Raw genomic sequence first — 24,685 nt, forward strand, 5'->3', positions numbered from 1 at the left:
TTACAAGTGTGCCGTTTCTGAAGATCAAATGTTGTTTTGGTAACCTAATAAACTAATAACACCTTTTTGCTTGTGTAATCATTGTCAGTGTACATTTTTTGAAAAACAACTACATATATTATATTAAAAGTTAACATTTTGCACTTATGTTGCACTCACTTCCTACGTGCCAGGAGTCAATATATAAAATGTGCCTTTGTGTAGTCCATAATATTATTCATTCTTATTCCTCCATAATTATTATTCTTCTTCTGCTTTTCATAAAAATATCGAAAGGAATATTAGAATAGGTATTTGAATTCAAGCTTTGATATTCCTAGTTAGTAGTTAATTCATTTATAACAATGCTTTTTTTGTTATATGCTTACCATTTATTATTGTTGTTGTAAGAATAAGGGAACAGAATTTAAATGAAACGACATCGATCCAAAAGAGTTTATCAGTTTGTTGTATTTCATTTTAATATTATATCAATATACCTATTACATACATGTTTTCGTAATATAATTATTTATTACAATTTGTTATAATCAATTGTTTTATTTACCCTTGCTCCAAGACTAAATCCTTATTTCCTCAACTCTCGTCATTCTCTATGATAGTACCTAGTACCTACCTCGCAAGTAAATTAAGACCTATAAAACTAGTATGTAGACAATTTGCGGATATCTCAGTGTAAATAGTTATCTATACTAATCTATACTTAATATTATTAAGCTGAAGTGTTTGTTTGTTTGAACGCGCTAGTCTCAGGTAACCGCGGAGCGCAGCTAGTAATATATTGGGACAAGTCTGAAAAGTTTGCCTTATTGTTTTACGATATCAAAATGCATTGTGCGAACTCAGACTGCGTATATACTATTTGATATGAAACTAAAGTTTCAAATGCACATGCAATAGCACTGCGTGTGTTAAAAAAATTAATAAGTAGCTGTTTGGCGCCAATAGGGATGGGTTTGATCGTTATTGGATTATGTAATAGTGGTAAGAACATTCATGACATACCTGGAGATTATCAAACAAAAACCTGCATACATTAAGAAATGTTTTAGTAAAGATGTGCTGAATCCTTAAATGTCTTAAAATCAAGATAATTATTGTGGTGTTTTATACACTAAATAAAACAAAAAAATAAGAGAAAATATTTATTTGTCTTTATTCTTATCAACGAAAACAATTAACAAAACGTAATCATACAAACATTACCATATAAATTCTAACGTGAGAACATTGGAACTTACATTAAGGAAAAAAAAAAATGAAATGTCAAACAAAACACTAGTTACAACAATAAATGTACTTGTATGAGATCTGAAGGAAATACAAAATGCGTAATGAATTTAAAATTCACATTTTAATTTCTATGAACTGACTTACAATTTGTGAACGAGTTGTTTTTATGCTTATTTTATCTACAAATGTACGCAACAGAGATTCCTTATGTAGACAGTACTGAAGCATTTTTAAATCACAGTTTCAGGTTTCACAACTTACTTATAATGTCCCTGATAGCCTATTTGATACTTTAACGAACGTTATCATACATTATGTGTCATTTTAACAGCCAGATAAGGTGTTCAAAACATATCCAGAAGTTGTGAAACCGATAGATAGATATTTATATTTACAATTGTTACTGATATGTTAGTCTAATTTCCTTAATCGAAGAATTAAACTTATCAGTTACAAAAATATAATGCTATCTCACGTCATCGTAAGTGAAAGAAAGAGATGCAAGTATATATACGTATTATCTGAATTAAAGGTCTCTAAGCTCCTAGTTGAAGTTATCATTTTAAACTTAACATATCGCTTCAGAAAAAAAAAGAAATAATACCTATAAAAAAAAAGATTTGAATTTGTTTAAAGAATAGAAAAATTCGATCGATTTTCTATTCATGGAAAGTTTCTAATTTATGAAACAATTAAATGCTATAAAATAACGGTCTTACTTATAAAATGTAACCCATTCGCTTTGCAATGGATTAGTTATTGCAATAAGATGTCTTGTTTTTTGATTGACGTTTCATGTGAGCAAGAGCAGGACACAGCTATGGTAGAAAATGGTAGAAATTTATCCATTGTTTAACTTTTTATTAGTAAGGCCGTTAAAATTAAATTTCAAAAAATTTATTTCGTTAAAAATATATAATAACATGTGAAGTTTTTATTTTTTAGTGATTTTAATCACTTAATATCACAAGAAGGTGGACCAAAATTGGTTACATGGTTTTTGAATATAGGAAAGAAAATAATTAGTATTTTAAATGTTTAGTACTCCAAAATATATTCCACCTATTTCTATATATTTCAAGTAAATAATTATATGAAATATGAACTGTTATAATAACTTTTATTTTCAGAAACCCTGCTCAAAGTAGCACATAAGTATAAAAAAATTACCGCCAAAATAACACATTAGCATTAAAAGTTACAAAATAATTATAAGACTTAACTCTCAAATACCATTTTAATTCTGTATAATATAATGTATGTCCAAAAACTTTTTCTTAATGTTTCTTACAATTAAAAACTAAAAAAAAAATATGTTTTCAAATCCAATGGACGTTTTTTTAATATATTTATTATATAGAGAATCCAACAACTATATTTTTAGAGCCGTTTGGAAATTTTATTCATGTTATGGAGAATGCAGCTAAATACACAATGAGCGACAAAACACGTCAGTAATTCGACCTTAATTCAACTGAATAAGGTTGAATTTACTTTGGCTTAGGTTGTTAAAATTTATTGTTTTTTGTACATTTGTGAATGCACCTTAAAATGATGTCAATGTGAATGATTTTTCTTTAAAGTTTGGTCCTTTTGAATATAATTTGGCATTCGCATTTGAGTACAGTTTTTAAGTTCGTTTTTGTATAGCATTGTGTATTTAGTTATTTTAATTGAACGAAAAAGATTATTAAAGACAGAATGTTCAAATGAATCAATAAAATATTCTCAAAGTGGACATTTTAAAATATTTATGATAACGGATACTACGTCTTATACTGGTATTTGAGAACCGAGTTTACATTTTTAGTTTTCTTCATTTTACTTGCTGTTTTTACCGACACTGCTTGCGAGACTGCGACTCGATCCCATACCGCGACCTTTAACAATAAAACACGTTAAAAAAATGTTGTGTGGTTTTATGAAACCACGGTAAAAGTGAAACTTTTTTCACACTATAGACATTTAACTAAAATTTATCGTATTTGTACGATAATTATCGTACGTATCGTGGCGTCACGCGACATGCGCTACACGGACCAAAAAGTTTGAGACGATGTAGTAAAAGTTTCACTTAAAAAAAAAAAACAATTATAAAATATAATTTTGTCTGACGAAGGCCGAAAACCAAATATACTTTGGAAAAACATTTTGCTTAACTATTCTAATATAATTCGCACATATAAATAACTTAAAGCTAAATTTATTTTCTTTGTATTTATTTCAAGTAGGTACAATTAAGTGTAAAATAAAAATTGCTACCTACATAATATATTTAAGTAGCTTTCCGTCCGCGGCTACGCCTGCTTTGTAAAAAAAAAGATAATAAAACCTTCCTCTTGAATCTCGGTCTTTATTAAAAATACATCAGAATCCTTTGCATAATTTTATAGATTTAAGCATACAGGCACACAGATGGCGGAAAGCGACTTCGTTTTATATTATGTAGTGATATAAATCCATACTAATATTATAAATGCGAAAGTAACTCTGTCTATCTGTCTGTCTGTTACTCAATCACGCCTAAACTACTGAACCAATTTGCATGAAATTTGGTATGGAGATATTTTGATACCCGAGAAAGGACATAGGCTACCTTTTATTGCGAAATATGTACCACGGGCGAAGCCGGGGCGGACCTCTAGTAATTAATAAATATTAAACTGTATGTAGTTACCTCTTCCAGCAAGCGGTAGACTGGGAAAGTCCGATTCCGATAATTCAGGCGCCGCTGACAATTCCTTCGTATCTGAAAATACAAATTTAAAACGATTATATCACATTTAGAAATTAAAACTGCATTTTTGCATAAAAATAAACATGTTTACAGTCGAGCCAATTTAATAGGCAACATTTGACGTCTATCAATTTTATCTTCGAAGAGATGTAACCTGTCAAACTCAAACATTCATTTATTCAATTAGACTACTATTTAGTAGCACTTTCGAATCGTCATTACATAATTATTTTTAACATTTACCACCGATTCGGAAAGCAGTGATCTATGTATAACCGTTATGGTTTTTAAGCACCTGCTTAAAAACATCGATTAAAGTGAATAAATCGATACGGACTTGAAACATTTGTCAATCGAACTTGAAACACATGCCAATTTTAAAATTCATCAGGCGAATCCCTGTCCCAGTAATATACTTTCGTAAATTTAAGGAGCAAAATAAGACAAGTATCTACATAATTATTAATTTATGATGATTTTTATTCACAAGTAATCAATCCATTCGATTCTAGATGTCAGATTTCGATTTTTAGAGTAACGTCTCTGGTATTTAAAAAGAAAAAAGGTTTAGTGACACAAAATTGTAGCGACGTCAGTTCTTTAAATCAGAAATTGTTTATGTTTAGAATGGTTTATCAGTAAGGGCGGCCGTACACGGACCGCTCGAGCAGTTAACGGCTGAGCGACGTACACGGACGGCTCGAGCGGTCGGTCGTTGACGGCTCGAGCCGTCGGTTCTTGACTGCTCGAGCCGTCGCTACCAACCGCTCGAGCGGTTGATTTTTTGACTAGTCGCGTCATTGATTTTCAGGGGGAGAGGAAGCCGTCGACGGCTCTAGCGCAGTTAACGGCTCGAGCAGTCAGTGTATGCCTCACGACCGCTCGCAAACCGTCAACGGCACGGTGGAATTTCGTCATGCAGTTGACGGCTTGAAGCGGTCGCGACGGCTCGAGCCGTCACGTGTACGGCGGTGAATGAATGCCTATAGTTCACCGCGCGGTCGCGGCTTCAAGCGGTCGGTCTCAACTGCTTGAAGCGGTCCGTGTACGGCCGCCCTAAAATCAAATCTTAAAATAACTTGTATCGGTCATTATTATTATAAATATGTAATCGTAATTGAAAAAAATTAAGCAAATGTGCAGTTATAACAAAACGAAATAATATGTTATTATATGTCGCCGTTACTAGGTTATGTTGTTGAATTTTGTTGAACTGTCAAACGTTGCCTATTGAAATGGCTCTACTATAAACTTCGACTAAGTTATCGTGATCATTACAGAAAATAGCATCCATTTGACTCAAATACATAATATTATGTCAAAAGCCAGAAAATATTGGACAGATTAATTTCAAATGGTGCTAGAAACTATTAAATACATAAAATAAATATTAAAAATTCCAATACTCACAGTTCGCTTTCGGCATACGTAAGGGCACGTACACCTGCTTATTTTTGCTCGCTGGAAAACAAATAAATTTAATACTTATTCCATATACTAGCCGTTTGTCTTGCTTTCTATTTCATCTTCTCTTATGTAAAATTATTTTTAACATTGGTTCAACAGAGTGAATCACAATAATTTTCTTGAATTGTAAGATAAAACGTAACAAACAAATCAATTTAATATTTTGTGTTTATATAATAGGAGAGAAGGCTATATTCATATAATAGATGTGTACTTGTTCCCAACAGATGTTTTCAAAACCAGTTTGGAAATACATATAAAAAGTACTATAGTTAAATAATGCATAAACGTCTATACAGTATTTAGCTAAATTATTTATTACTAGCTTCCGCCCGCGACTTCGTCCGCGCGGATGTCGGTCTTCGCGTGGATGGTTTATTTCTCCATTTTGAGTAACTCTGACAATGACATCTTATAAATATCTATTGGACCCAAATACGGCTAGGCCTATAATAATACGCAACGTGTGTTCGCGGTTCTACAGAACAACGTCTATGGATAAAACTGAAAAATTAAGATCAATTTTTTTAAACACTTATTTGGGTTTGGTATCGATCCAGTAACACCCCCTGGTATTTATTTTTTCAATATTTTCAACGTACAGAATTGACCCTTCTACAGATTTATTATATGTATAGATAATACTTACTTTCAGCGGAAGAGTTGAGTGAAGAAGCCGTATCATACATAACAGTAGACGTGTCACTGACTAGAGATATATTGCTGGCTTGGTCCTGAAACACAAATCTATATATTATACTTGCTTACCGCCCGCGGCTTCGCCCGCTTTAAACGATTTGAGATTTAAACTATCCTATCTCTCAAGTTGGATCAAACTGCACATGGTGTGCGAATTTTATTATAATCTGTTAAGTGGTTTAGGAGTCCATTGAGGACAAAAATTTTGAGACACGAGATTTATATATATATTAAGATAAAACTCAAAGGTGACTGATATAGTGATCTATCAACGCACAGCCCAAACCACTGGACGTATCGGGCTGAAATTTGGCATGCAGGTAGATGTTAGGACGTAGGCATCCGCTAAGAAAGGATTTCCCGAAATTCTTGCGGGAACGGGGAAAAACGGGGATGCACGTACAAAGTCGTGGGCGGAAGCTAGTGTTTTATATTTATAAATAATTATAATAAAGTTATACCTGCTCATTCATTTAATAATTGATATCACTATTTAAAATCTATCGTAAAAACTCCAATATTAATATGAGAATGATAATATGCTTATACTACTAAACTCTGAAAGTGCTGAACTTTTTGATGATTCGATAATATTTTAGAACAGCAGCTGCTTGATTCAGTTTTATTTGATAGTGCTTGATTTTGTATGGAAAATTTATGAAGAAACGTAGGAACCGTCAGGAACAATATTTCAAAAAGGCATTGTTTGTACGAGGCGGCCTTATTGCTAAAGATCAATCTCTACCAGGCAAACTAATAGGAAATGTGTGAAACTCATGGGATAATACAAAGAAAAATAATTTACCGACAGGTCAGCAACAGTCGCTCCCATTTTGCCTTTCTTCTGTTCTTGATACATTAATATGCTCTGTGAATAATACAATATTATATTGATTATCGGAAACGGTTAGTAATTTGTAATATCTCACTTTATAACAAACTAGCTTTCCACCCGCGGCTTCGCCCGAGTTTTCAAAGAAAATCTTGCATAGATCCCGTGGGATTCACGGGATAAACCCTATCCTTTGTGTTAATTCAAGTTCCCCTCTATTTGTGTGCTAAATTTCATTGTAATCCGTTCAGTAGTATTTGCGTGAAAGAGTAACAAATATACATACATACACATACATCCATACTCACAAACTTTCGCATCACTACACAAAATAAAACAAAGTCGCTTTCTCTGTCCCTATGTCCCCTTAAATCTTTAAAACTACGCAACGGATTTTGATGCAGTTTTTTTTAATAGATAGAGTGATTCAAGAGGAAGGTTTTAGTATATAATTTATTAGGTTTTAGACAAAGCGGGCGAAGCCGCGGGCGGTAAGCTAGTTTATAATATTAGTAGGACTAATGTATGTATTATTTGGTAAGTTTCAAATCCCATACACACGTGTGTAACCCACACACCTGTAAATCTATCGCAATAATAATGTTTTATTAAACGTCTTTTGAACTCGTTAATCTCAGGAACTACTGGTCCGATTTGAAAAATTCTTTCGGTGTTAGATAGCCCATTTATCGAGGAAGGCTATAGGCTATATATTATTACGCTAAGACCAACAGGAGCGGAGCCCCGCGGGTGAAACCGCGGAGCATAGCTAGTAATAAATATACGCACACACATGTGCCTCAGTATATTTAATCTAGATATTTAGCATGTTCTTGCTTGTCTATATATTTTTTACTAGCGGTCCGCCCCGGCTTTGCCCGTGGTACATATTTCGCAATAAAAGGTAGCCTATGTTCTTTCACAGGGTCTAAAGATTGTCTGTGCCAAATTTCATCAAAATCGGTCCAGTAGTTTATGAGCCTATTCATTACAACCAAAGTTTTCCTCTTTATAATATTAGTGTAGATTATTTAAGTGTGTGTATACTCACATCCATATCATAATCATAGGGCAGATGGTTCCCAGGTTTCATATCAACACCTACTATTGGACAGCAGCTGTCCATGATTGTGAACGCCCATCGTTTGACCCGGGACGAAGTACATTCCACCGTTTTGTCTTCTGTGTTGTGGTGCTGGAATTTATTAATATTTGAAAAAAAAAATGAAATTCATGTCTATTTCGATTATAAGACTTTGGTTTTAATATATAGCATTGGGAGTGTATAAATTCAAATGTGGGTGTGTCAAAATAATAAATTCTAACACTAGCAGATTCGCAACCGGGTTTCCGATAATTCTCATTTTATTTTGTATACATTTGTTCTTATCAAATATGTTTGTGTAAAACTATGCACAAAGGACATTGTCAAAATGTGGCAATGCAGCATTGCCTTTTTTTTTGAATTCATTTATGTTATAATTATCAACATTTATAACAACAATTCCAATTTACAAATTGTTCACAAAATATCTAGAAAGCAATTTTGCTTATGCCCTAAAAACAATTTATATAAAAATTAAAGAAAATTCATAATTAAAACCCACCTCACACCCAATCCCTGGCGTGTATTTGAACATATCTTTCTTCAGTTGCACCAGAGCCAGAGATTCCTTCGGGAACCCTTCATCAGGTCGAGATTTAATAGCATTGATGAGTGTGAAGAACAGTGCGTCCAATTTATACACTCGGAATAGAGAGTCGTCTTCCTCTGTGAAATGATAATATTTATTATGAAATAATTTAGTATAGATTATAGATGTGAATGTAATTTTTCGTACTGCGAGATTACCCACGTTAAATGTATTACTATTGACTCAGTAGGTTAAAGACATTCAGCGATCTGGTAACTAGATAAAACATATTTTTTATAAAAATTAATTTATGAACAAATATGCCTATGATCACTTGCCTATCAAAAAGTGATTTTAACTATTTATAATTTAATTTACAATCTACAGGGTGTCCCACAAGTCGTGTACTATGATCAATGGAACTTAACTTTTAACGTAATCAAAAATTACTTAAACAGCAAATAACAATTTTGACGTGACAACGTCTTATAAATTGGTTTGCCGGGTGACACTTCAAGAAACTGCGTTACCTTCCGCTCACGTTATGCGCTCACAATGAGAGCGAGTGAGAGGCACGCGTCCCTTCCACTCGGGCATGGTTAGCCCGCCTAAGAGCGAGAGAGACAGACATAAAAAGTCGTTGTCACGTAAAACTTTCGCCCGTATACCGACTTTACAGGCAACCAATTTTTTTTTAAATGTATTTTATAAATAAACTCACCAGCCCGTCTACACATTTGCATGATAAAATCCTGTACGGGTGCAACTTTATCCGGCATCGTGAATATCGGAGGCAGTGTATTAGCGTTCCTATTGTTTTGTTTCAAGTAATCTATAGTTGTTGCTAGTATGTGCATGTAGTTGCTACGAGGTATGGTCTCGTCTGGTAGCGGGATACAGAATTCTTGGCTGCCCAGTTTGGCTTCGTACGCGTAACCCATTGGTATTGAACCTGAAATTGATGATATAATTCATAACTAATAATTTTACAGGTTTAACTAATGCTAAATAGGAGACAGATGTCGAACATAAACGAAAAGAGTAGATAAAATTTGATTTTTTTTTAAATACTAAAACCGACAAAGGAGCGGGCGGTGTACTGATGCAGGTGATCACCGCCGCCCATAGCAATTGCAACATTAGGTAACATTGCGATTGTTTTGCCGGCCTTTGATTTCCAGGCTGTCTTATGTTTATTTATATTTATTACAAGAGGGTAGTGACTAGTGAGCAAAGTTTATTTTTATTTATTTTTAATAAATAAATAAATAATTTTAAATCAGTAGTATAAGTATATTAAGGGCCGATTTTTCAATGCCCAGATAAACAGTCTAATAACTACCCCTCGAATAGATTTATTCAATTGCTTATCTAACTCATAACGGCTCGCCTATTTTTCAATCGTGATTTATTTGATGAATAACTATCTGACCAAATATTTCCATATTGGCAGCTCTGCTTTTGGAGTGGCGAAACAAACATATTAAATTAGTCAGGTTAGAGCGGGATAGAGTCAACTTGCAATATGTCAACAACCGTCATTATGACTCACGTCAGGAGTGCATTTTAAGTTTATCTTGTGTTCTATGATTGTTGATTTGTTTTGATTCGAGTAAAGAGTTTTGATTAAATTTGTGTTAAAATTTCAGATTTTAAAATTTATATATTTCGATGGAAACGACATAAAGGCAGCGTCCGGCAAATTTTCAATGGCATGATCATCAGTACTATCAAAAACATCAATTTCAATATGATTTTAATTGATAATTATTTTATAGAAAGAGGCTTTATTGTAAAAATTCTACGCTCTATGTTATTACATACGAAAATATCCCAAATTTGACGCGTCAGTTGTCAACTCAAACGTCTAATCGTCGAATAACACGCTATCTGGCCGTTGGAGCAGCAGATAGTTCCTCAAATAACGTAGTTATTCGATAGATAAGTCCTATTCGTCTATTGAAAAATTGAATATTTTGTTAACTGAAGAATAAAGTCTATCTAGCTGTTTATCTGGGCATTGAAAAATCGGCCCTAAGAAGAGCTGGAACGTCAACACATTTACACATTGCACATGTTAGGCCGGGAGATACTGACACAAAATTTCGGGTCATTTGTAACAGGATGGCGGTCTAGAGGGGTCTTACTTATCCGACGAGTGTGACTTACGCCCACGCGACTAGTCCGCCGGTACCAGCGTTCTGACCATCATTTTTCTTTTTGTCATTGCGTAATAAGACCTCTGTAGAACCGCCATTCTGTTACAAATGACCCGAAATTTTGTGTCAGTATCTCCCGGCCTATGTATGTGTCATATTTTGCAATTGTTTATAAATACAGGATGATGTAATTGGTGTAGTACGAATATCTAAAAATCTATGAAGAATTTTGTGATACAGTAAATGGAAGAATTATATAAGTACTATTTTACAGTATTTAATAAAATCATTTAATTTTTTGTTCATTTTCATTAGAAATGTCAATTTTTCTCACCAAGGTGGAAATTTGGATGATAAGGATCTTGTTAGAAAAATATAAATTTTGACTAAAATCGGCATTTTTTTTTTCAAAAATCAAATTACTAATTAATAATTAGAGTTATCACCATTTACATTAATTTACAAACGATATCGGTTGTTCTTACTTAAAATTGAATACCAATGTCTTATTGCGGTATGTGTTCTTTGGAAGTGTTCGTAAAGTTGTTGATCCGTAATTAAATTTTGCGGAAAATCTTTTAGAGCGCTTAGTTGTGACATATCCTAAGCATATTCAATAGAATTAAAAGACGAGCGAATATGCAAGCCAGTCTAAAACTTAAATATTTTATAAAATGAAACTAGAGTCGCATTTATTTTTGAACATACTGTAAGTGAAATTGCATAAGTGTGAGTACTGTGAACATGCCAGCTTTGCTTAATTGACCGATAAATGCTACATTCGTGCTTAGTAAAAGAAATTGTGACCTAGGTTTCAAGATAGACAGTTATAGTGAATAATCAGTAATATTTTTAAGAAAAAATGACGTAACCCTTCTCACCACGCATCTTCAGTTCTACAAATCTACAAAATTATCAAAACTGTCCCTACTAATATAAAAAATTATAAATGCAAAAGTAACATAAGTTATAAGTGCGTCTGTCTGTCTGTTACGCTTTCTCGCTTAAACCTCTCAACCGATTTTGATGAAATTTGGCACAGACAATCTTTAGACCCTGAGAAAGAACATAGGCTATTTTATTGCGAAATATGGACCACGGGCGAAGCCGGGCCGGACCGCTAGTTGTTAATAATTCAAATCAAATCAAAATCATTTATTTATTTCTCCTCACAATTCCCAATCACATAAATTAATCTACATGCATACAAAATTATCAAACAATAAGCTGGAGTTGGAGGAGCTGGTGTCTGAAATGGGTTTTAACCGGTATCACAGATCACCAGGTCCCCGCCCTCGGAACCAAAATACAATTACAAAAATATGTTTCACATAATTCAAAAGTTTGTGGTTAGGTAGTGAGAACGACATAAGTTTATTTATAAGCATTAATTTTTTTTTTATTGTTACCTGGATTAATCATTTCATGGTATATATTCATGATCCCATCTTGTAAATTGAAGCGCAGTATCGTACACTCGCCGATCAAATACTCGGAGCCCACTTTGCAGAACGCATTCACGTCCATTAGGAATATATCTATTTTGGGTGCACCTGAAATTCATACTTAATATTAGTGCTGATTTACACAGGGTCAGTAACTGACTACAAATTCGAGGCAAATCAGTGCTGACCCGAAAAAAAACCCTGTGTAAACAGATTTGAAGTCAGTACAGAGGCTTGAAGTCTAAGTAAACAGTTAAAGTCAGTCGGGGCGCCGAACTTGTCTACTGACCCTGTGTAAATCAGCACTTATAAATGCGAAAGTAACTCTGTCTGTCTGTTACTCAATCACGCCTTAACTACTGAACCTATTTGCATGAAATTTGGTATAGATATATGTATTTTGATACCCGAGAAAGGACATAGGCTACTTTTTACCCCGGGACATAGGATAGATTTTATCCTGGATATCCCACGGGAACGGGAACTATGCGGGTTTTCCTTTGAATGCCGCGGGTGGAAAGCTAGTGATTAATAAATCTTGTTAAAAATGTATTGGGGAAGTGAAATTATTTCTATGTTAGAAAAGTGGGCAAAATATGCTTCCACTTTTGTAACAAAATAATTTCAGTTTATTTTACTAATTTATTTGACACTATAGTTATTAATAAGCATATCATTTATCATATTATTCATTATAAATCTCACAAAAAAAAATACATAAATGAGTAAACATATTTGTAGAACAACTGATACATTTCTAATTTCAGTATCTATGATAAACAAAGACATTTTATGTTTTTGTTAATTTATATCCACCAAGAAACAAAGAAATTATCGTTAACTTATCATAATAACCTTCATTTAATTCACAATACAAAGCCTACTTACGTCCGCTAATAGTGTTAACAGCGACAAAGCTTATCTATATCTGTTATTCTTTATATTATGTTGTTCCCGTTCCTATTGCTCTATCTCCGCTATAGACACAGTTATTACCTTCATTTTAATCACAATACAAAGACTACTCACGTCCGCTAATAGTGTTAACAGCGACAAAGTTCTTTATATCCCTCCGCTCAGCCTCCTCCGCCTCCCGTTGTTCCCGTTCCTGCTGCTCAATCTCCGCTATGGACACACCCGTGGACGTGAACTTTTTGGTTGGCAGGTTGTTCTTCTCCTTTTCGCGTTTCGCCATTGTTTCGAATTTCGTGCGGATAGATGGCGGTGCGTCCTTTAAAGAAGTTATATTTGAAAAATAGCCAGCATAAAAACTAAATAAATAATACTACACTAATATTATAAAGCTGAAGAGTTTGTTTGAACACGTTAATCTTGGGAACTACTTCTACTGTTCCAATTTGAAAAATTCTTTTGATGTTAGATAGTCCATTTATTGTGGAAGACTATAGGCTATATATATTTAATCATCAGCTAAGACCAACAGGGGCGGAGCAATGCGGGTAAAACCACGGGGCACAGCTAATAGTGTAGATTTCTGTTGGGGAAAGAACTTTTGAGTACAGTACTTTTACTTTACTTTTACTTTTACTTTTTGATTTAAATTGTTCCTTATCAAAAATCAAAAAATATTTACTCTTTATAATATAATGCAGGGCTTCCCAAACTTATTTGTACTGTGACGCCCTTGGGTTTTTACCATTTTTCTACGACGCCCCTCAACCCAGCCCCCAAAAATACTTAGCAATTTTAGTACCAACCACAGGTTATCAGAAAAACACTAGTGTTGAAAAACCCAGTCATATTGCTCCAGATTATCGGGGAAATATGGACATGCGACGCCCCCGGGACAAGTAGACAGAGACGCACAGTTTGGGAAGCCCTGATATAATGTTATATGTTCTATCTATCCTGCTTTCATTTTTCACATAAAAATTCAAAGGCATATTGTGTTAAAATAACAACTGACACACAATTTCTGATAAACACTTCTCTACACACTATACTTCTTACAAACATGATCATAAAATTAAACATAAAACTTAGAACATTATCTTTCTTTCAATTTTATAAATATATCCATACTAATATTATAAATGCGAAAGTAACTCTGTCTGTCTGTTACTCAATCACGCCTAAACTACTGAACCAATTTTGATACCCGAGAAAGGACATAGGCTACCTTTTATTGCGAAATATGTACCACGGTCGAAGCCGGGGCGGACCACTAGTTTATAATAAAGTATTAAATAAAAAAATAATAAAAACATTTCTCTATTTGCTTCAACCATTTGCATAATATTGTACAGCTTAAAATAACTTAGTCTAAACAAACCCACATTGTGTAAGTAACATGAGATTTGTTTACATCACTCAAATGATAAGCAAGGAATGTTCAGTATATATTTTAATGTTTATCACTACATAACTAGTGTAAAACAAAGCCGCTTTCTCTGACCCTATGTCCCTTTATATGCTTAAATCTTTAAAACTACGCAACGGATTTTGATGCGTTTTTTTTAATAGATAGAGTGATTCAAGAGGAAGGTTTTAGTATATAATTTATTAGGTTTTATATAAAGCGGGCGAAGCCGCCGGCTGTAAGCTAGTTTGATATACAGAGTGATTTGAGTATGTGCTTAATAAAGTTCATTGGCAGTTTTCAAAAATATCTATAGAAGGTAGCAAATGCAAAATGTATTTTAAACTTCTTTGTAAATATAGTTGGATTAAAATGTAGCTGAAGGAAGTTTTAATTAAAAAAAAAAACAAACTTATTTTGCAAAAAACATACAGTTTACATAATTATGTACACTCTCTCTTAGAGCAGTGCTTATTTGTATCTTAAGAGCAGTGCCGGCGTAAGGGCCACTGACATCCTGGGCGAAAATATTTTGGCGCCCACTTGAGGGAAGCAATATCAAGTGTTAGTTTTTTGCTGATCCCAAGTAAAATTATACTAAGAATAAATGCAGAAAAATCTCAATCATCAAAAGAATATAACTAAAAGAAAAATGAAGGAGTATTCCTGAATACCAAAAATTGGAATAAAAGATTTGGGATGCTGGAAGAATGATATCACAAAACTAGTAACACAAAAAATTGTGGCGTCTGTAGAAGTCTAAACATTGTAGACAGTTTTCGTGTTGCATAAATTCGAGCAACGAACAAACATAGAAATTTCAGTTATCCCCACCATCTACCAAGTGTCACGCGTATCGGTTTGGCGGCGGAAATATTGCACCAATCGTAAGCGTAAGCACCGTGAGGTCATGAATTTGTCGCCCTGGGCCATCGCCCCGTCACGCCCCCCCTAACACCGGCACTGCTTAAGAGCCAGTGTTCCTCCTAGTCCTAATTGAAATAAAATGTGTTTGCCATTTGTGAAGTTTCAGACAAGCGCTGATAAGGTGTATGAAATATCTGATTAACCATATGAAATAAACGCAATATTTTTGTTGTTTGATTGTAACAAAAAAATTGCATCAAAGCGGAATGGTAATGGACCGCGCCTGTTATGCATTATATAAATATTCAGGAAACGCTGCGCTGTTCTAAAACTAATGTAAATGAGCTAGGTACTCACTCTCCACAGTGGACCAGCAGCTTCGGCCACCTCAGCCATGTTCTCATAATGGATTCCCTTCTGCCTCTGCTCCTCTTTGAAGTTCACCATGTAAAAGTAAAAAGCATTCCTCGGCGGCTTTTTCGGCATTGTGTGCAAGATTATTTCAGATAATTTGAAAGTATGTTTTAGTTACTGCTTGTATAACTGTACAATCTAGAAGTATATGCGTACTCTAGTTATAAAATAATCTCTCTCAAAGTAATATTGCTTATTGCAGAATAATTTTTGTAGTACCTATTACAACTCGTTAACTTACCAAAAAATTACAAAGTTATTTTTCGATTCCAATCTGAAAAGCGTGGTGTCAAATGTCATTCAATATGTCAATTGTCAAGTAACGATTTTATTGAGTGATGTGAAAATCGGTAAAAAATTAACCGGTGTATTAAAATCGGGGGACAAACTTCATTTCTCTCCTTATTTCTCTCAATACTCGATTGTTTTATTTAGTTTCTTGTCTTTTTAATAAAGTTCGACTATGGATTGTAATTTTTAGTGGGCAATGGATACTCCATTGTACTCCACTCTTAAAGTATTGTAGTACAGGGGTGTATAAAAAAAAAGATATCGGCAAACTTGGAAAGAACTTAACTTTTCAGTTTAGGTATCTATAACACAAAACACTAAATAGCAATTACTATGAACATTCAATTTAAATGAAACATTAAAAAATCAGACTATGGGAGACATGCATAGAGTTTATATATATCATATTATTGTGTTCAGGCCGGCGCATTCTTTTTCATAATCAGAGCGCATTCTAAATTTCAATTTCAACATTAGAATTCTGATTGGTTTTGTTTTTGGTCAATTTTTGTATAAATACGGATATTGTGTGCAAAATAAAATCATTACGATCAGTATCGTCTTTGAGTTCACAACCCCTCTACAGTTGGTGACCTCCGACGGAGCAAAAAGAAAACATGGAAGAAAAAGACTAACTACACCATGAAGAAAAGCACTGCGAGCTGGCCCCCGTCTCCATCCAGTCCAGGCTGCTATCATCTTTTACAGAAACTGCCTACCGAACCAAGCACATCTACAAAATGAATTAAACAAGTACATAATAAAAAGAAGAACGACAAAACGCCTATCGAATGGACTACTGCAGCAATTGAAGCTTTTGAGAAATGCCGACAAAGCATCACAGAAGCGACAACATTATGTTTTCCCATTCCTGGCTGCTCCCTTGCCATCATGACTGACGCCTCGGATCATAGTCTCGGCGCTCTTCTTCAACAAAAGATTGTGAACCGATGGAAACCGCTAGCCTTTTTCTCTAAAGCAATGAGTGCTACGCAATGTCGCTGCAGCGTGTATTTTCGCGAATTATTAGCAATATACGCGGCTGTATTACATAAGTCAATTCTGTTCGAGTATCAAGTATATCAAAGGAGAAGAGAACACAGTCGCCGACGCGTTGTCACGCATCGAAGAGATCCAATGCCCTAATGTAATCGACTACAAGCAGTTAGCCATCGACCAAAGTAACGACGAAGAGCTCAGAAAGTTAAAAACTCAAACAAATTTAACATTCGGTGAAGTCACGCTACCCGGTCTCGATCGACCAATCACGTGCGAGCTATCAAGCGCATCGCCCCGTCCCTTTCTACCGAAGGCATACCGTTATATGGCATTTAACGCTCAACACGGACTATGCCACCCTGGTATTAGAGCTACTCGGAAGCTAATAACATCGAAGTTTTTCTGGCCAGCTATGAATAAAGACGCTACGTTATGGGCCAAGTCTTGTATCAGCTGTCAACGAGCTAAAATTCACCGGCACGTCGTCACTCCATTAGCAGAGTTCCCGCCTTCGCAACGCTTCGAACACATACACATAGATATAGTCGGTCCACTACGGTCTACGACTCTCAAGAGATTACCGATACTGTGTTACCATCATTGATCGTCTTACAAAATGGCCTGAAGCAGTTCCAATTCAAGAAATAACTGCCGAAGTCGTCGCGAAAGCATTGTACGAGAACTGGATTGCACGCTTCGGCTGCCCGCTACGCATATCTACCGATCAAGGTCGACAATTTGAATCTGCTTTATTTAAGGCACTCATGAAAAGATTTGGGGTTACAAGAATACGCACTACGGCATTTCACCCTCAAGCAAATGGGCAAATCGAACGATGGCATCGCACTATGAAAGCTGCGCTCATAGCTCGCGGCAGTACTTGTCAATGGACAGACGAACTACCGACAGTACTGCTGGGTTTACGCACAGCTATAAGAGAAGATAACAACTTGAGTCCAGCTATGATGACCTACGGCACTACACTGCGCATGCCCTCCGATTTCTTCGTGCCTACACGGACGGGTATTGAAGACGCTGACTACGTGAAACGCCTGACAGAAACTATGGCTATACTCACACCGACTAAACGATCCCCCGCAAATCGAGCAACATTTATTTACAAGGATTTGTCTACGTGTACTCATGTATTCATACGGAACGATACAGTTCGAGCACCACTCACTCCGCCGTATGAAGGCGGCCCTTATGAAGTACTGAAGCGCTACGACAAGTACTACCAAATACAGTTACCACTTCGGACTACAGTAGTATCAATTGACAGACTCAAGCCTGCATACATATTAAACGAAGAGGTTGAAGGTATGGCAAGCACAGCAGTAGCATCTACACCTACACCTACGAGTGATACGTCGTCAGTTCCTGCTACAGACTACAACACGGACAAGGCACGTCCCTACACTACAAGAAGTGGACGCGTCGTCAAGAAAAATGTTCGCTTCGCTTGAGGGGGGACACTATGGGAGACATGCATAGAGTTTATATATATCATATTATTGTGTTCAGGCCGGCGCATTCTTTTTCATAATCAAAGCGCATTCTAAATTTCAATTTCAACATTAGAATTCTGATTGGTTTTGTTTTTGGTCAATTTTTGTATAAATACGGATATTGTGTGCAAAATAAAATCATTACGATCAGTATCGTCTTTGAGTTCACAACCCCTCTACAAGACTTACCATCCTGCTATCCCAAAACTAATTTCAAGATCGCGAGAGTAAAATTATTTCAATGTCACGTCATGGCGATATCGTCACGTCATGGAGTAAGGCGACGATTGTGGTATCTATGAATCTTGCCAAAGAAGTTTCGTTTTTAAATTTTAACACATATGCTCAGCACACACGCTCTTTTTTAATAGATAGAGTGGTTCGCGAGGTAAGTTTTTAGTGATTATTATGTTATTTGTTAAATTTTAGACCGAGCGGGCGAAGCCGCGGGTTGAAAACTAGTATGGTATAATATGTATAAAATATCTATGAAAATCGATTTCTCAGTCGTGACTAATTATGACCAATGACAAGCATTATAAACCGGAAATCGGAATTTAAAATCGATGCCCATCACTAAGTGTCATCATTTTTTGATCGAAGTAGACGTGTGTCGCGTATTTAAACATTTTAATAAAATTTAATAAATTAAAGCTTGTTCATAAAATAATTGCATTTTAAATTGATATCTCAGAGATTTGAAGTTAAGTGATAAGTGTCGCGTACAGATAAAAGCATATTATATATAATTCGGTAAGTTATTAACATTCTCGTCAATTTTTTATGGAGTTGTTTATTCGTAAAACAAGTATTTACGATTTACTGTAAAGTAATTTTGTTAAATGTAATATTTTTTAAGTGAGAAGGAAGGATTACAAAATGCTTTACCGTATGACATGCCATGCAAGGGGAAGATTTGAACTAAATTACGAGTATCCGGAGTTATTTTGCTATCTATCCAATGCAATCTAGCACCGCATAATATAATAGCCGGTTTATACCATACAAATATTTAAATTTCTTTTATACGGTCCTTTATCTAGAATACGATTATTCATTTGATGTGAGTGGTTGAATGGAGTTTCAGTTTGTTTTAAATAATAATTTATTCAAGTAAATAACTACTTCATTACAAAATATAGCATTAATTGATTGGTATCCCAAAGAACAAAAAAATATGCATAAAAAGAAGATACAAATTAAGAAATCATAATATCTTTTTTCTAAAAAGAGTTGGTTTTACTTTATTATAATTAATATAGTTAGTTATCACTCATAGTTTTAAAAAAGCATAGCATTAAAAAAATACATAGGTATATTTGCATATTTTGTTATTAGCTTGCACAGACATCAAATAGATTAGTCTTATAATCTATACTTCACTACATAGTATAAAACAAAGTCGCTTTCTCTGTCTTTATGTCCCTTTGTACGCTTAAATCTTTAAAACTACAGAACGGATTTTGATGCGTTTTTTTTTATAATAGATAGAGTTTGTAATTATCTATATCTACTATGAACCAAAGTTTATCTATTAAATACTATCTAAGCTTAATATATTACATTTCTCATTACTTTTTGGGAATGTTTCATGTAACATTTTTGGATATTTCTTGTTTTATTTTTAAAAAGTTATTATTGTCATTTTACACATTAGGTATAGTACTTTCAATATCAGTTTAAAGTTTTTTGATATCTGTAATAGTGAATCAGTTTAAAGTGTTTGAATTGGGGAGTGCCTGGCGATCTGCACTACAGGCTTCGGCCTATCGCAGACACCAGTCCTCTTAGTTTATGTTTACTTGTACTTTTGTTAAGTTTGTTGAGGAAAAATAAATGATTTATTTATTTATTTATAGTTACAGAATAATTGCCTGTGCACACTTAACGATTACACACATAGAACTCAGGGCTCTCATCTATACATATGCAATGATTAAATTATTTTCGATTTATTGATCAACTATCATTCCGTCCGCGGCTTCGCCCGCTTTGTCTAAAATGTAATAAATTATATACTAAAATCTTCCTCTTGAATCAATCTATCAATAAAAAGAACCGCATGAAAATCCGTAGTTAGCATAGTTTTAAAGATTTAAGCATACATAGGGACAGAGAAAGTGACTTTGTTTTATACTATGTTCAGTTGTTCTTGAGATTTCAAACAAACTCTTCGACTTTATATTTTTAGTATAGATTTTTTATGAATTGGTAACAATATTAAAAACATATCATAATATGTGTTTTTCTGCTGTATTGAATGTGTTCTCACATTAACATAACTACTATAAGGCTATTGTCATGAATCTAGTACAACATAAATAGACATGGTTATTACATGTTTTTAGTCAAATTGGAGCATGCAATTTACTTTGAATGCATGTAATGTCATTTATGTATGTTACATAGAATTATTTAGCTCTGTGTTTTAGATTTACATAATACATATTATATATTTAAAGCGACAGGTATTCTAGGTATTATCTATTTGCTAAAACATAAATTACTAGTTTATCATTGTACTAGTGTTGTTACATTAGTTTTCCTTATTTCGCTTGGTTGTGAATTTTATCATCATCTATTGTAATATTCAGCTGCATTATTTTACATGATGATCATGAATGTCATGATAAAATTATTAATACATTACATGCTAGTGCTAATAATAGTTATGCCATATATTTTATTTTAGTCTAGTCATCCTTTCTATCATTTCTACTGAATTTTTTTTCGATATCTCCTAAATACATAAACAGTATAAAAACGAATCCTTACGCAAATAATATTGTTTTTGATGATCCATAAATCGACATTTTCAATCTAATATTAATCAACGAAATTCACTAATAAAGTACCTACCAACTTAATTCTATAAAATTGCACTAGCAAAAACTATCCTTTCGAAAGAAGGTTAAAAATAATTGCACTTCTAATTGAGTTGTTCCCGCGTTAAGTGTATTTTTATAACGCTATCACGTAAATAAACTATTAGGCTAAGCGCGCACCACGACTTTATGCAGCGTGATTATTTTATCGCAGAAATATAACGTATGAGTTACTATGACAATGCGCGCACATGCGATTAAATAATCGCAGCGATTTAAAAATTGTGATTTGTCACATTTTGCTGCGACTGCTCGCGACGCGATTGTCGCGAAAATGAAATGCAGAATATGAAACTGTATGGTACCGCGCGCACTGCGATAATAAAATCGCACACTCGGGCCCGGCCGGCACTTCACTTGTGTTTCGTCTGTCCAACAGTAAACATCGTAGTGGTATAGGTAGGTACTGTTTGATAAACATAAACTCAGTAATCTGTCAAAGGTTTGAATTTATTTATTTATTTAACACTTTATTGTACAAGAAACAAAATATACATAAAGGTTACAATAATAAAAAAAATAAAAAAGCACAAAGGGCAGCCCTTTGGCGGAATTTTCATTCTATAATAGCCAAAGAATTTTTTGGGATACATCCGAAGTTCATTATATTTCTGACTAGCTTTCCACCCGCGGCATCGCCCGCGCAGTCAAAGAAAAACCCGCATAGTTCCTGTTCCCGTGGGATTTCCGGGATAGAACCGATCCTATGTCCTTTCTCGGGTATCAAAATATCTCTATGCCAAATTTACAGACAGGCAGAGTTACTTTCGCATTTATAATATTAGTATGGATAAAAGAAACTTTTGACAATTCTATCTGCTGTAAAAGAATGAGTCCAATATAGACGAATTTTCTTTTTTTTTTCTTCTTATCCTACTAAGTAGTAAATAAAGACGAGCAACTTGTACGAAATCCATGATGAAAGTGAGTAAGTATCACTATTAAATTATCGCTGTGCGCGCACCGTACTCTCTGCGATTTTCTACAGCGCGATTTTGAAATCGTGTCGCAAAAATTAAAATCGTGGTGCGCGCTTAGCCTTATGTATGGGGTCGACTCACTCACGATGCAATTAAGATGAGTGCTCTGGTCTAGACATAGACAATGCTAGTGAGTCGTGACGTAAGTATAGGAAATAAAAAAAAAACTTGTTCCTTAGCAGACTGTAGTGATAATGATAATGAAAGTTATTTGAATATTTAATTAATTATAGGGAAATAGTCTACACATTTAAAATACGTCATATTTATAAATTGTATTGATAAAATACAAAAAATACATAAATAATAATAAGTTCAACATATAATTCGTTCGATTCGTGAAAAACGAAAAAAAAAAATTACATTTAGGTATTTACTTTTCTTTTGAACTACTTCGAATTTCTTACATCGAATCAAATGCCCAAGTTGCCTCGAAACTTGGTATTCTGGTGAAAAACGTAAAATGGGTTATGGTAATGAAAACGATTCTCATACATCTTCAAACGCGAGCGAAGTCGCGGGCGTTAACTGGACGTTAATTTAATTTCACGTACCGACAGCCACCAATTTAGTGGAACTAGCTAAATCGATCCAGTCTTATTGAATCATCCTATCTTTGATGCGATCACGCTCCTTCAAGCGACGTATTCCATCAGACTACAGACACGATAGAGAATTTTTTTATCGACAGAAATGAAAAGTTTAAACGAGCTTAGTACTTGATAATAGTGTCTATCTATTTTGAGCATAGTGTGAGCGAGTTTAGTACTTGATATTAGTGCCTAGTTAGTACTAGTACGAGAGAATAGTGTGAGTGCTTGTTGACATTTTTGCTAAGTGTTGGAGACAATGTGGAAACTTGCTTTAGTGAAGCCTACATACCAGTTTGCAGACAAAGCTGAAGTGTAAGCGAATTTTAATGGCTCTCTACTTTTAAGTTTTTAAGACGTGAAAATGTATTTTCGAACGAAGAAAGATGAAATTCGCTTGTTACTTGTTGGTAAAAATTTATAGACTTTTTTCGAGAAATAACAATCTGAATTACTCTTCACATTGACTTACTCACTTACATTCCCATTGACACATCCTGGATCCTGCTACTTTTCATAATAACAAATACCTACTCATAAAAAATTCCAGCTCTCTGACTATAATTGTCTTTGCCTAGGAGAATAATTTATAGTCTATGTTTTCGATACAAAAACATGCCGTGACTGTTCGGTAAACCGTAAACTGCTGATAATAATTAGTAAACATTGGAAACATTTTCTTATGTTTCTTTTAACGGTAGCAATAATTAAGGACTTGGCTATTGTATAGCATTAATCATTTCTAATTACCCGCATAATTCATTAATTTTTCTATCTTTCTATTTAGACTTATAAAAGTACATATTTATGTTGGACTAGCGTTTCGCTCCGGCTTCGTCTGTGGTACATATTGTATTGTAGCTCTCAGGAATCTCGAACATATCCGACGGTGAAGAATTTTTGAAATCAGTCCAGTAGGCCCTGAAATTAGCGCGTTCTGACAAACAATGTGTATTTTTTTACCTACTAAACTTCTTCAGCTCTTTGTTACTAGTATAGATTTAAATTAAACTCATGTCTTAATAAAACTGTGTAAAGTTTAAAATTTAATAAATTTTAATTGAAAAAGCTCCTCCTGTTAATGGATTAAATGTTGCATTGAAAACAATGTATCACGACGAGACTATGTATGCCTTGTGTTTTACGTTCCATTATACGGCAAGTGGGTCGACGGTATAGACGTTTATGGACATCGAACAAAGCCTCCCCACTGCACTGCAGCACAGATTAAAAAAAGCGGTTGCAGTTGTCCACGGACAGACAAGTTTTCTAACTTTTTAAAGTGTCTGTGGCTAGGACAGCCGACAGTGAGGACAGGCCTTTTTGTCCATGGAGGTTTCATTAAAATCTTTTTTCGTTTAAGGCTGGACGATCTTTTATGGTAGACTGGTTGTGTATTGTTTGTATGCAATTTTTTAAGCTCGAACTGTTAAAACAGCTTTTGTTTTTGTTGATCTAAATACGAAGTTATGAATCATTGGTATAAACGAGTTTGGGATTAAGCGAAATAACTTGTCCATAATATAATTTATGTTCATTATTATTATATTTTTTCAAGCGTGTATAAATATAAATAGATGAGGAAGCTACACAGGAAGTCAAATTAGATTATAAGATTATACAAA

At 34.3% G+C, this 24,685-nt stretch overlaps 3 protein-coding genes across 5 annotated transcripts in view; 2 read left to right on the plus strand and 1 right to left on the minus strand.

The window, feature by feature from the left end:
- Positions 1–1,132: 1,132 nt before the first annotated feature.
- On the minus strand, positions 1,133–16,094 carry LOC123697515 (protein maelstrom homolog). 2 transcript variants are annotated; one of them, XM_045644056.1, is made up of 12 exons: positions 16,049–16,094; positions 15,751–15,945; positions 13,236–13,437; positions 12,171–12,314; positions 9,324–9,554; positions 8,576–8,739; positions 8,020–8,163; positions 6,942–7,004; positions 6,087–6,171; positions 5,381–5,431; positions 3,911–3,982; positions 1,133–3,113 (listed from the first exon to the last, which is right to left on the minus strand). In XM_045644056.1, exons 2-12 carry the CDS (start codon positions 15,877–15,879, stop codon positions 3,055–3,057), a joined length of 1,344 nt encoding a protein of 447 aa, XP_045500012.1. In that variant the 5' UTR covers positions 15,880–15,945; positions 16,049–16,094; the 3' UTR covers positions 1,133–3,054. The 2 variants fall into 2 exon arrangements, with proteins under 2 accessions (XP_045500012.1, XP_045500011.1); XM_045644055.1 differs by lacking the exon at positions 16,049–16,094 and having other exon boundaries at positions 15,751–16,042.
- Positions 16,095–17,945: 1,851 nt separating this feature from the next.
- On the plus strand, positions 17,946–18,563 carry LOC123697596. The gene has a single exon (XM_045644138.1). It carries the CDS (start codon positions 17,946–17,948, stop codon positions 18,561–18,563), a length of 618 nt encoding a protein of 205 aa, XP_045500094.1.
- A 638-nt stretch (positions 18,564–19,201) lies between these two features.
- Positions 19,202–24,685, plus strand: part of LOC123697359 (alpha-(1,6)-fucosyltransferase) — a 28,647-nt gene continuing 23,163 nt past the window's right edge. For both annotated transcript variants that reach the window (XM_045643845.1, XM_045643846.1), the window contains exon 1: positions 19,202–19,358. The gene's annotated coding sequence lies outside the window, so the exon portion shown is untranslated. The remainder of the gene's footprint in view (positions 19,359–24,685) is intronic.

Source organism: Colias croceus, chromosome 14 (assembly GCF_905220415.1).
Source record: "Colias croceus chromosome 14, ilColCroc2.1".
Classification (NCBI taxonomy): Eukaryota; Metazoa; Arthropoda; class Insecta; order Lepidoptera; family Pieridae; genus Colias; species Colias croceus.

Coding starts and splice junctions, on each gene's coding strand:
- LOC123697515 (XM_045644056.1), bottom strand. CDS start 15,879: ATGCCGAAAAAGCCGCCGAGGAATGCTTTTTACTTTTACATGGTGAAC. Junction 13,438..15,750: donor CTGCTGGTCCACTGTGGAGA/GTGAGTACCTAG, acceptor ACTTCTTTAAAG/GACGCACCGCCATCTATCCG. Junction 8,740..9,323: donor GCAAATGTGTAGACGGGCTG/GTGAGTTTATTT, acceptor ATCATTTCACAG/AGGAAGACGACTCTCTATTC.
- LOC123697596 (XM_045644138.1), top strand. CDS start 17,946: ATGAAAGCTGCGCTCATAGCTCGCGGCAGTACTTGTCAATGGACAGAC.